The following is a 13141-nucleotide window of genomic DNA, read 5'->3' as shown; positions in this document are numbered from 1 at the left end:
AGAGAGACAGAGAGAGACAAAGTGAGAAATCACTCCCTGGTGGGGTGGCCACACAGCAATACCTTCTGCTCCATTCTCTTCCTGGGATTTTGAGCATGCATGCACACTTGGCCAGTGTGATTTTAAAGCCACCGAGTACGGGACTCAAATTGCAGTAAGCCATGTGGGAATCCAGTTCCTTAACCACCATACCATCTGGTGGCCTGCTTTTTGTTGAATATTTATTGAGCTTCTGTAACATGCTGGGGAAGGATAGGTACTGCTTGCAGTATTCTGCTTACACTCCACAGCTTCCTCCTCTTTGAGCTTGCCTTCCCCACCTCAGGCAACCCCAATCACCCCCTCCTCCACACTGGAGCATGATACTGACTACATGTCCTGCAGCTGACTGTGTCATTATCTGTCTCTTCCTACCAACTGCCACCTCCTGGAGGTGGAACCCAGATCCCACAGCCTGGCCTAGAATAGCTGCCAGTGAATATTTGTCAGTGAAATAAATAAATGAATGTAGTGTTTTTGAGAAATGTCCATATTATTCTACCTGTTAACTTTAGTCTCTCCAGGTGGGTTGAAAGCTGCATAAAGGAGAAAGTGTCTCTTATTTCCTTCTGTATCACAGAACCCCTTGCACTATGCAGAACTCTTCATATAGTAGGTACTCATGACCTGTTCTTCTGTTTTCTGGGTGACTTCCCCGGCTTGCTTCCTCTACAGAGTTTGCTGCAGTGTCTGAGCTCCTGCAGTATGGGCTGCCCCAGATAAACAGCAGGATCCCTGAAAGCCTTGCCTTCCTGTCAGATTGCCAGGATGTGGAAGGAGCTGCTCGCCAGAGACAGTATTGCATCCTGTTCCTCTTTTACCTGGCCTACATCCATGAAGACAGGTCTGTGGCCAGAGCCAACAGGTGGCAGTGGTCCTGAGACCCTCATCTATAGCTCAATTCAGTAGTTCAATAAATAATTCATGGAGCCTCAGCCACCGCACAGCAATACCCCCCTTCTCAAGCCACCCGGGGCGGGCCATACATCTTGTTTTTAGTGTACACAGTAAGATATTATGTAAGGCATTCATTTTTTAATTGCCAGAAGGCACATACACTTGGCAGAAACAGAGAGAGAGAGAGGGAGGAGGGAAGGAGGGACTAGGGAGGAAAAAAGGGAGAGAAAACACCTCCATGGGGCATGATCATGCCACAATCCCTCCTCCATTTCTCCATCCAGTCAGCACATGCATGTGCTCACAGTGTGGTTTTCAAGTCACCAAGTACCAGGATTTGATACACAGTCAACCATGTGGGATCTTGCTCCCTTAATTACTAGGTTACAAGTCCCACTCTCAATGTGCCTTTTTTTTTTTTTTTTTTTAAGGTTTCTGCCTTAAGTTGCATGTGCCTGCCAGAGAGAGAGATAGTGAGAAGGAAAGTACGAAATCATTCCCTAGGGCGGATGGCCATGCTGCAATTCCTTCTCCTCCCTTTTCCTCCTGGGATCTTGGGCACATATGTAAATGTACCCAGCATGATTTTCCAGCCACCAGGTCCAGGATTTGAACCGCAGTTGACCATGTGAGAGTCTAGCCACCACATCACCTGCTAGCCCCCCTCATTGTGCTTTGTAAAAACAAATTTCTAAGTGTGTGTGTGTGTGTGTTTTTAAATTTAACTTTATTTATTTATTTTAATTTGACTAGAGAGGGACAGAGTGAGAAAGAGAGAGGGAAAGTGAGAAAGCAAGCTGCTAGGTCCAGGATTCAAACCATGGTCAGCCATGTGGGAGTCCAGTGCCCTCAATTACCACACTACCTGCCTGCCCATTATTGTGCCTTTTTAAAAAATAATTATTTTATTTAACTTTATTTATTTATTTTATTTTAATTTGACCAGAAAGAGACAGAACAAGAGCGAGAGGGAAAGTAAGAAAGCAAGTTGCCAGGTTCGGGACTTGAGCCGTGATTGTCCATGTGGGAATCCAGTGCCCTCAACCACCACGCCACCTGTGGGCCCTTCATTGTGCTTTTAAATCTAATAGTATATCTTGGTCATCTTTTCATGTCAATGTATGTATTAATGAATCTACCTATTCTGGTAGCTGCATAGTGGTATGGTTATCCATTTTGTTTTATGTTGTTTATTTTTTGCTATAAGTTTTTGCCATAGGGTGCATGCACTTACTGGAGAGACAGAAAGGAGAGAGAGGAAGTGAGAAAGCACCACTCAGGAGTGACTGCTATACTGCAGCCTCTTCTCCTTCATTCTCCTCTCAGGATTTTGGACATGCACAATATGTCCAGTATATTCCCCAGGCTGCTAGGTCTGGGTCTCTGTCCATACAGTTGGCCATGCCAGATCCAGTTTCTACAACTACCATGACACCTGCTGGCCTTTATTTTTATTTTTTAAAAAAGCATTTTATTTTAGAGTAATTTTAGGTTATAAAAACATTGCAAAGAATATAGAGAGTTCTTTTATACCACTCATCTGTTTTCCCCTAATATTAACTTCTGTCAAGAGTAATTAACGGGGGGAACCAGCAGTTAGCGTAATGGCTATGTCACTGGACTCCCACGTAGTTGACCGTGGTTCGTGTCCCGGACCTGGTGGCTTAAAACTCATGCCGGGCAGGTGTGTGTGCATGCCCAAGATCCCGAGAGGAGAATGGAGGAGAGGGGATTGCAGTGTGGCCATCCCCCCTGGGGGTGATTTCTCGCTTTCTGTCTCTATGTCTCTCTCTGTCTGTCTGGTGAGCGCACGCACCCTATAGTGAAAATCTCTCCAAGTCCTTTTTGTTATTAAAAATAATGAAAATGGGGACCAGCAGCTAGCGTAATGGCTGTGTCACTGGACTCCCACATAGTCAACCGTGGTTCGAGTCCCAGACCCAGTAACTTAAACTCATGCCGGGTGCATGTGCGTGCGTGCTCAGAATACTGAGAGGAGAATGGAGGAGAAGGGATTGTGGTGTGGCCATCCCCCCTGGGGGGTGATTTCTCACTTTCTGTCTCTCTGTCTCTGTCTCTGTCTGGCGAGCGCATGCGCCCTATAGCGAAAACCTCTCCAAAAACAAACAAACAAACAAAAAACAAACAAACAAACAAAAAGAGTAAGAAACAAGGATTGGTTTGTTACTGTTAATTAAACTTTATTCAGATTTCACTAGTTTTTCCTATAATGTCCCATTTTTGTTCCAGGATACAACACAGGATATCACATTGCATTGAGTGGTGTCCTTTTTTTTTTTTAATTAAGGTTTTTGCCATAGGGTATGTGTGCTTGCCAGAGAGAGACAGAGATAGTGAGGAAAAGTGAGAAATCCGTACAGGATGGTCATGTTGATATCTCTTCTCCATTCTCCTCCTGGGATTTTGGGTGTGTGCACACACACATGGGCCCAGCATGATTTTCAAATTGCCAAATACCACAGTTGGCCATATGGAAGTCCAGCACCTTAACTATCATGTCACCTCTGGCTCCAAGTATGTTATCTATTTTTAATTTAAAAATTACTTTTAGGAGCCAGCAGGTGGCATAGTGGTAAGGGTGCTGGACTCTCACATGGTCGACCATGGTTCAAGTCCCAGACGTGGCAACTTGCTTTCTCGCTTTCTCTCTCTCTTGCTCACTCTGTTTCTCTCTGGTCAAATTAAAATAAACAAATAAGTGAAGTTAAATAAAATAATTCTTTAAAAAAATTATTTTAAAATTTGCTATAGGGTACATGTGCTTGCCAGATAGAGAGAGAGAAAAATCACTCCACAGGGGGGATGGCCATGCCATAATCCTTTCTCCTTCATTCTTCTGGGATTTGGGGCATGCACACACATGTGCCCAGTGGGTTTTTCAAGCTGCTGCCTTATAGTCAGCTATATGGGATCCAACCACCATAATTACCACACCACCGGCTGGCCCAAATGTTACCCTTTTTTTTTTTTTAAATCACCCTTGGTAGGGGGTGTTTTTTTTTTTTTTTTTTGAGATGTTTTTGCTATAGGGCACTTGCGCTCGCCAGACAAACATCCCCCCTAGGGGGGATGGTCATGCCACAATCCCTTCTCCTCCATTCTCCTCTAGGGATCTTGGGCACACATGCACATGTGCCCGGCGTGAGTTCTAAGCCACCGGGTTCAGGATGCAAACCGTGGTCAACTACGTGGGAGTCTAGCGACATAGCCATTACTCTAACTGCTGGTTCCCAATGGTACCCATTTTTTAAATGGTCATTTTTTGGGGGTACTTAACCTGATAGGCAAGACATACCTGTGGAAGAAAATTCAAATGGTAATAGTGAAAAGTTAGCTTCCTTCTCACTCCCCAAACCCTTGGCATATACACCCCACCACCACCCTCACAGAAAGTAGGCCATTGAACACACCACCATTTAATGATAAATATTAAGAGAGGGATGGACCACCTACTAATGCAGTGCCTCCTGTTCCCCAGAAATAGCACAATTTTTTTTTTTTTTTTGGTAGAGTGCATGCACTTACCAGAGAGAGAAAAAGAAAGACAGAGAGGGCAAGAGTGAGAAATTTTTTTTTTTTTTGGTAGAGTGCATGCCCTTACCAGAGAGAGAAAAAGAAAGACAGAGAGGGCAAGAGTGAGAAATCACCCCACACAAACACACACCCAGTGTGATTCTCAAGTCACCAGATCTGAGGCTCAAACTGTGGTTTCTCATGTGTGAAGTCCAGCACCTTAACCACCATGCCACCCAACACAGCACCCTTCTCTTTAGCAACGCAAATCCAGCTTGTAGATTCCTTACCTCCCAAGTGTGAGTGAGGAGTCTCTCTCTCCTAACAGAGCCTTGCATGAGGCATAGAACCATGTCATGGGTAAGTGTGATGATGTTTTGTAAAAATAGATAGGATACTGCAAATTATCATTAGGGGAAGCAGCAGTTAGTGTAATGGCTATGTCGCTGGACGCCCACGTAGTCGACCATGGTTCGTGTCCTGGACCCGGTGGCTTAAAACTCACGCCGGACGCGTGTGCGTGCGTGCCCAAGATCCTGAGAGGAGAATGGAGGAGAAGGGATTGCGGCGTGACCATCTCCTCTGGGGGGTGATTTCTCGCTTTCTGTCTCTATGTCTCTCTCTGTCTGTCTGGCGAGCGCACAGGCCCTATAGTGAAAATCTCTCCAAAAAAAAAAAAAAAAAAAAAAGCAAATTATCATTAGACTATGGGCATGCAGAGGCAGGACAATGGGTTCAGGGATGATGTGACCAGGCAGGCTAGAGGAGCCCACTGGCCTGCCAGCTCTGTCTTTCTCACTCAGGCTCTCCTTGGTCAACAGGTTTGTCTCAGAGGCAGAATTGTTTGTGGCTGTGCAAAGCTTCCTCCTGTCCCTGCAGGACCAGGGCGAGCACCCCCCACCGGTGGTCTTCAGAGCCTCCATCTACCTGCTTGCAATTTGTCAGGGCAAAGACAGAGAACCGGACGAGGTATGGATCCCAATGCCTGCGCTCCTCTGGCTGCTCCACCTCTTCATATTAATGTCCTCAGGGAGGCTGTGATGATATATTTGTAGACCAGGGGACTGGCAGAGAGACAGAGTGGGACTTTTAAGAGAAAGGTGCTGACACATACAGAGCCTGTATAATTTAGTTAATTCTCTCAATGGTCCTGAGAGGCAGAAATTATTACTGTATTTCCATTTAATAGAAAAAACAATGGAGACTAAAGTTAAAGTAATGTTCTCTAAGTCACATAGTTAATTGATGGGGGAGTCAGGACTCCAACTCAGACTTGACGACTCCCAAGGGTCTTCCCTTGGTACCACCTTTGGCCTGTGAGGTATTTTATCTCCTGGTAACAGTTTATCAAATGAAGTGGATTGCTAGGACCCAGGTCATTGTTAATCATATTGATGCTGGTTGTGTGTGTACAAGTTTTCTCTTTCCAGCTTCTTTCTTTCTTTCTTTTTCTTTTTCTCTTTCTTTTTTTTTTTTTTTACTATAGGGCGTGTACACTCACCAGAAAGACAGACAGAGACAGAAAGTGAGAAATCACCCCCTAGGGGGTGGGGTGGCCACACTTCAATCCCTTTTCCATTCTCCTCTCAGGATCTTGGGCACACATGCGAACACACCCAGCATGAATTTAAGCCAAATCTGGGACTCAAACTGTGGTCGGCTACATGGGAGTCAAGTGACATAGCCATTACTCCAACTGCTGGTTCCTCTCTCCAGTTTCGTTTTTTTTCTTTTTTGGAGAGGTTTCTGCTATAGGGCATGTGTGCTCGCCAGAAAGACAGAGAGACAGAAAGCGAGAAATCACCCTCTGGGGGGGTGGCCACACCACAATCCCTTCTCTCCATTTTCTTCTCGGGATCTTGGGCACACGTGAACACACGCCTGGCGTGAGTTTAAGCCTCCGGGTCTGCGACTCAACTGCTTGTCGACTACATGGGAGTTCAGCAACATAGCCATTACGCTAACTGCTGGTCCCTCTCCAGCTTCATTATAAACTCCTGGGGATTGAGGACAGTGTCTAGTTCATCACTGAATCTCACTTATTTCATAGAAGATCACTTCTACTCTTTAGCTATAGACTCTTGAGGCCCAATTTACAGGTCTTCTTCCTTCACTGACTATAGTTTTGTCTCTTTTTTTTATTACTATTGGGGCAAATGTGATTCAAGCAGAGCTGGTTTAATTTAAACAGAAACAGGAATTATGGTGGAATGCATGGGCTTTCAAGTAAGACACAGCTGGGCACACAGCATTCTTTAAAAAGATCTTTTTGGGTCTAGCAGGTGGTACAGTGGTTAAGGCACTGAATTGTGGTTTGAGTCCCAGATCTGGTGGCTTGAAAATCACAACGTGTATATGTGACTATATGCCCAAAATCCTGAGAGGAGAATGGAGAAGAAGGGATTGCTGCATGACCATTCTTCCTGAAGAGTGATTTTTCTCTTTTCCTCTGTCTCTGGCAAGTACACGTGCCCTATGACAGAAGCATTGAAAAAAAAAAAAAAGAAAGCTTTCTTTTTGTGATATTAGCAGCATTAGTGATCATTGTCTAGATACATTAATTCATTAGGGACTACACAATAATTATATTCTATTTCCATAGTTCTCTGTTTATTAACTGAAATATTTGTATAAAAGGAAAAACTTCCCCTCATTAATCATTCAGTTACTCTGGGATTGGATTGCATAGAAAGTGTAGGTTAAATATTAATTGTTCCCCCTAAATTATTAGTTTTTGTTGTTGTTGTTTTTAGGTTGGTATTTAACATCTTCCACAGGTGACCAAAGAGTTTATTTTTTTAAATATCATGAACTCATGGATAGAATACTGGATATGTTTTAGTCCAATGTAGCTGTTAGCTTTTTAAGGCACAAATTATCTTATCTTTGGTCATTGGGAGCCTATTCAGGAGACTCCTAAGTCCTTTTGTTACAATCCTTGTAGCTTTTTTTTTTTTTTTTTTTTAATAGGGGTTTTGTTTTCCTCTTTTTTTTTTTTTTTTTTTTTTTTTTTACTATAGGGTGTATGTGCTCACCAGAGACAGAGAGAGAAGAGAAGTAAGATATCATCCCCCAGGGGGAGGACCACTCTACAACCCCTTCTCCTTCAGATTTTCAAGCCACCAGGTCCAGGACTCAAACTATTTAAGTCTACCATGTGGATCCAGTGCCTTAACGTCCATGCTACCTGCTTGCTCCAAATATGATGAGATCCTTAAGGCTTGTTTTACATATTTCCTGTTTTCCCATTCTCTCTTGAACCTTTCCCAGTTAGATTTTTCACTCCTACCACATCTCTGAAAATGTACTTAACAGATTCACCAACAACCAACACATGGCTACAATTAGTCATCATATTTTATGATCATCTTACTTGATCTGTCTGTAGCACTTTTTTTTTTTTTAAATACTGCTCTTCCTTAGTATCTGGAATGCCACAAAGTCATGGTTTTCTCCCTTCCTTGCAGGCAAGTTCTGTGTCACTGTAATTTGCTAGTCTTCCGTCATCTCCCCTGTGGTTGTGCCCCAGGGGTGAGTCTTTGCTTTACTTTCCTGTCTGCACTTGTTGCTTTGATGATCTCATGCAGTAAAGGGGTTCAAGGGTAGAAGCAGAGAAACCAGTTAGGAAGCTACAGTAATAATGTAGCAATAGATAGCCAAGAAGGAATGAAAAGTGTCAGCCTCAGGATATGTTTTTTTTTTTCATTTATTATTATTATTTTTTTAAGAGTTTTTTGCTGCGGGGTGGGTATGCTCGCCAGAAAGACAGAGAAAGACAGAGAGACAGAAAGTGAGAAATCACCCCCCAGGGGAGATGGCCATGCCACAATCCCTTCTCCTCCATTCTCCTCTCAGGATCTTGGTCAGGCACACACACGCGCCCGGCGTGAGTTTAAGCCACCGGGTCCAGGACTTGAGCCATGATTGGCCCTATGGGAATCCAGCAACTTTAACCACCATACCAACTGCCAGCCCCAAGATATATTTTGAAGATGGGACCTATAGGATTTCTTTATGGATCAGATGTGAGTTGTGATTATAAGAGAGAATAAAAAGATGTTTCTAGGGCCAGCATAGGTGGCATAGTGGTTTAGGTGCTGGACTTCCGCATGGTTTGAGTCCCAGACCTAATAGTTTGAAAATCATGCTGGGTGTGTGTACATGCATGCCCAAAATCTCAGGAGGAGAATGCAGGAGAAAGGATGGTGATGTGGTCATCCCCCCTGGGGAGTGATTTCTTGTTTTCCATCTCACTGTCTCTCTCTGGAGAACATATACACCTTATGTCAAAAACCTTTTTAAAAAAAAAAAAAAAAAGATGTTTCTAGTGGGCCAGGTGATGGTGCTGTGGTACTGCAACTGCACCCACATGGGAAAGGTCCTGGATTCATGTCCTGGGACCTCCCTGGGCATGCTGAGACTAGAGTGGATAGTGGCAGGACAGCCCTTTTGGGGGGAGGTACCTGTATCTCTCTCTCAATTAATAAAAATAAATAAGCAATAATAACAAACAAATACCCCCCCCCAAAAAAAAAAACCCAGCAAAACAAAAATGTTTCTAAGGATTTGGGACCTTGGTCTTGCCATCCAACGGTAAATGGGTTAGGGCAGAGTTGTCTTTGAGATCCCTTCTGACTTTCACAGTCCTCTAGTTCTTGTGGGAAGCAGTGGAGAAGATGGACTGGTGCGTGTACAAGGACCCCTTACAACTGAAGTGTGAGTGTCACTGGTGAGGTGGACATTTCAGAGTAGCTGGAAGCTCTTTGTTTTTAACAACTTCATTTCAGTTTGACCAGCATTTTCTAAGCCCTTGAACACTACTCAGTGCACATGGTTTATTTGCTTCTCAACATTTTAACAACAATGTGGATTAACCATTTGACAAAATTGCTAGGTGCCACATGGAGCTTTTTCAGGTTTAGGATGAATCAGACAAATTTCTTGCCCTGAGAGAGCACTGATTTGCCAGGATGGATCAAAAGGTCTGCAAGACAGGCACCTGCAGCAGTGAGTGCTTTCCTGGAACCGGAGGACTTGTCGAGAGCTTCCAGGGCACAGTGAACTTGTGTCCAATGATGGCATCAGGAACAGCTTACAGAGGAAGTGGAAGAGATGAAGGGAGAATTGACTAGCTGAGAGCAGAGTGTGATTTAAGATGCTGGAATGGGAAGTTGCCCAGTCTATCTATTCAAGGAAGGAGACCTGAGACATGGATGGTAGAGTGGAGAGGAGCCGAAAGGAAGGCTTAAGTCTTTAATAGCCTGCTTGAAAATGAAAGTAGAAAAAGCAATTTTATTTACATTAGCAACAAAAAATGAAATATTTGGGAATAAACTTAACAAAAGATATAAGGACTTACATAGTGATAATTTCAAAACATCACTGTTTAATTTTTTTAATTAAAATTCTTTTTTTTAAAGAATCATTTTATTTGACTTTATTTATTTATTTAAATTTGACCAGAGAGAGATAGAGCAAGAGTAAGAGAGAGGGGGAAGTGAGAAAGCAAACCGCCAGTTTTGGGACTCAAACTGCAGTTGGCCATATAAGAGTCCAGTGCCCTTAATCATCACATGACCTGCTGGCCCCTTTATTAAAAGGTGGTGTGGTGGTTAAGGGTCCTGGACTCCCACATGGCTGACTATGGCTCGATTCCCAGACCCCATGACTTCCTTTCTCACTTTCTCTCTCTCTCTCTTGCTCACTTGTTCTGTCCCCCTCTGGTCAAATTTAAACAAATAAAGTTAAATAAACATACTTCTTCTTTTTTTTTTTTTTTTTTTGGAGGGGTTTTTGCTTTTAGGCGGGTGCCCTTGTTGCCAGAAAGACAGAGAGAGACAGAGAGAAAGAAGGAGAAAAAATCACCCCCCGGGGGGATGGCCAGGCCATTCTCCTCTCAGGATCTTGGGCATGCACACACAGGTGCCTGTTGTGAGTTTAAGCCACCAGGTCCAGGACTCAAACTGCGGTCAACTACATGGGAGTCCAGTAACATAGCTATTATGCCAGATGCTGGTCCCAATAAAAATTATTCTTTAAAAAAATTCTTTAATTAAAATTCTTTAATTAGGGATCAGCCGATGGCATAATGGTTACATTGCTGGACTCCCATGTGGTCAACTGCAAAACAAAAACAAAACACCGAACTTAGAATAGCATACTAAGGAATTTGAAGGTTGTTATATGTGCAATGGGAAGAGATAGGTTAGGTTTGTTGTTGTTTTGGAGAGGTTTTTGCTATAGGGCGCGTGCGCTCACCAGACAGACAGAGAGAGACAGACAGAAAGCGAGAAATCACCCCCTGAGGGAATGACTAAGCACAATCCCTTCTCCTCTATTCTCCTCTCGGGATCTTGAGCACGCACGCACACGCGCCCGGCGTGAGTTTTAAGCCACCAGGTCGGGGATGCGAATAGCGGTCAACTACGTGGGAGTCCAGCGACATAGCCAGTACACTAACTGCTGGTTCCCTGTTGTTGTTGTTTTTTGTAAGACAGATTTTTTGTATAGGGCGCATGCACTCACTGTAGAGACAGATTGAGACAGAGAGATAGAAAACAAGAAATCACCCCCTGAGGGAATGACTAAGCCACAACTCCTTCTCCTCCATTCTCCTCTTGGGATCTTGGGCACGCATGCACACGCACCCGGCATGAGTTTTAAGTTGGCGGGTCCAGGACTCAAACCATGGTCAACTACATGAGAGTCCAGTGACGTAGCCATTATGCCATCTGCTAGTCCCGAGATAGGTTTTTGAGGGTTAATACATGATTCAACGTACTTCCCTTCACCCTTCCTGTGCCAGGGCCTATGCCAGATGCACAGATAATTCTGCCACAGTCCCTGCTCTGAGCAGCTTTCAGTCTAATGTGGAAGCAGATGTGCACGCTGACAACTACAACATACTATGCTAAGTATCATCCCAGAGCTCGGCTCCTCAGCTCAGCACTATTAGCATTTTGCAGTGGATAATTCTTTTTTTCTGTGGGAAGCTTTCTCATTCATTGTGGAATATTTACAGCATCCCTGCTCTATTCCCCCTAGATGCCAGTGGTACTTCCCCCAATCACGATATTAAAAAATGTCTCCAGACTTTACCATATGTCCCCTGGGGAGCAAAATCACAATTAAAAACTAGTGTTGTATGGTTAGCACCATGTGGTTTTCTCACTAGAGTGCCTTAGGATGATCCAGTGAATACTGCAGGCAATGGGCAACTCACCTTATATGACTGATGTATCTGATGGGAATTATCATAATGTCTTACTTCATAAAAAAGCATGGTACCAGCAGCTGGTGTAATATTTATGTTACTGGACTTCCACATCGTCAACCGCGGCTCAAGTCCTGGACCTGGTGGCTTAAAACTCACACCAGAAGCGTGTGCATGCATGCCCAAAATCTTTAGAGGAAAATGGAGGAGAAGAGATTGCAGTGTGGTCATCCGCCCTGGGGGCAATTTTTTGTTTTCTGTCTCTCTGTCTCTCTCTGCCTCTCCAGCAAGCACACGAGCCCTATAGCAAAAATCTGTCTCTAAAAAAAGAGCATGGAGTTTCTAACAATTCTAGGTATGCTTGTTGGAGTGTGTTGCATATATAATATTATCACGTGAGTCATGGCAGAAAAGAGGCCAAGGGCCTGGACCATGATACTATGTTTAAATGCAACACTCTGTGAGGCTGACCTATATGGGAGGGTTGAAGGTTTGCATCTGGATACCTCCCTGAGTATGCTGGGGTGCCTGCCCATAATCCAGGGCTGGCTGCAGCTGACATCAGAGCCCTGTTGAGGGTGGTGACTATCTTTTCTTCTCTCTCTCTCTCTCATGAAAAACTTCAAAATAAACTTCAAAAAAGAAAAAAAAGAGGCTGAGTCCCTCATGAGCCAATTAAATGTTCTGGAATACTGAGATGCTGGTATATTTTTCCCAGTTAAGTCTTGGCTATGTTGGGGGTCTCTTAGGTCCTCTGCAAAGTGTATTTAACTCCTTTGTTTTTTGTTCTGTTTTACCTCCAGGCTGTGATCAGTGCAATCAGAAAATTCCTAGAGGGCGTCCCAGACCTGCACCTAGTCTACACCCACCACTACCTCCTGCTCAGGTTCTTCCTGATGTATCCAGAACTGATGAGCAGGTTTGGGCACCGTGTCCTAGAACTTTGGTTCTCTTGGGAAGAGAGAAGCCATGAGGAGCTGGATGATGGCCTCTCTGCTGGGCAGTTGACCCTTCCTACCAACTTAACTGTGCTGTTCCAGATGCTCAGAAGCAGCCTAAGCATCCTGCTTATTTTGCTAGTAGGTACTCACTCATTCATTTCCATATTCAGAGATGGTGGCCCTTTCTCTTTGTGGGAGCTGGTTTACTGAAGTCAGAAGGCACCTGCAGTTGCTCCTGCCCACCTCTGAGCCCATCATGGTCTCTATGTGAGCAAGAGTCCTTTCTAGTTGTAGGTTCTTGGTTTCTGTCAATCTGGCCCCTTTCTTTTATTCTTTTTTTTTTTTTTTTTTTTTTTGAGAGGTTTTGTTATAGGGCAAAATTGAGCATGCTTTTGCCAGAAAGACACAGAGAGACAGAAAGCGAGAAATCAACCCCCAGGGGGATGGCCATGCCTCAATTCCTTCTCCTCCATTCTCCCTTCTGGATCTTGTGTATGCATGCACACACATCCGGTGT

General features: G+C 44.0%; 1 protein-coding gene across 1 annotated transcript in view; it reads left to right on the top strand.

The window, feature by feature from the left end:
* Positions 1 to 13141, top strand: part of MEI1 (meiotic double-stranded break formation protein 1) — a 96872-nt gene that overhangs the window by 51024 nt on the left and 32707 nt on the right. The window contains exons 18-20 of the mRNA XM_006150720.1: positions 715 to 883; positions 5292 to 5439; positions 12487 to 12762. Coding sequence (XP_006150782.1) covers positions 715 to 883; positions 5292 to 5439; positions 12487 to 12762 — 593 coding nt within the window. The remainder of the gene's footprint in view (positions 1 to 714; positions 884 to 5291; positions 5440 to 12486; positions 12763 to 13141) is intronic.

Source organism: Tupaia chinensis, unplaced genomic scaffold, assembly GCF_000334495.1.
Source record: "Tupaia chinensis unplaced genomic scaffold, TupChi_1.0 Scaffold000294_5, whole genome shotgun sequence".
Taxonomy (NCBI): domain Eukaryota; kingdom Metazoa; phylum Chordata; class Mammalia; order Scandentia; family Tupaiidae; genus Tupaia; species Tupaia belangeri.
This window is presented reverse-complemented; position numbering and strand designations above follow the sequence as displayed.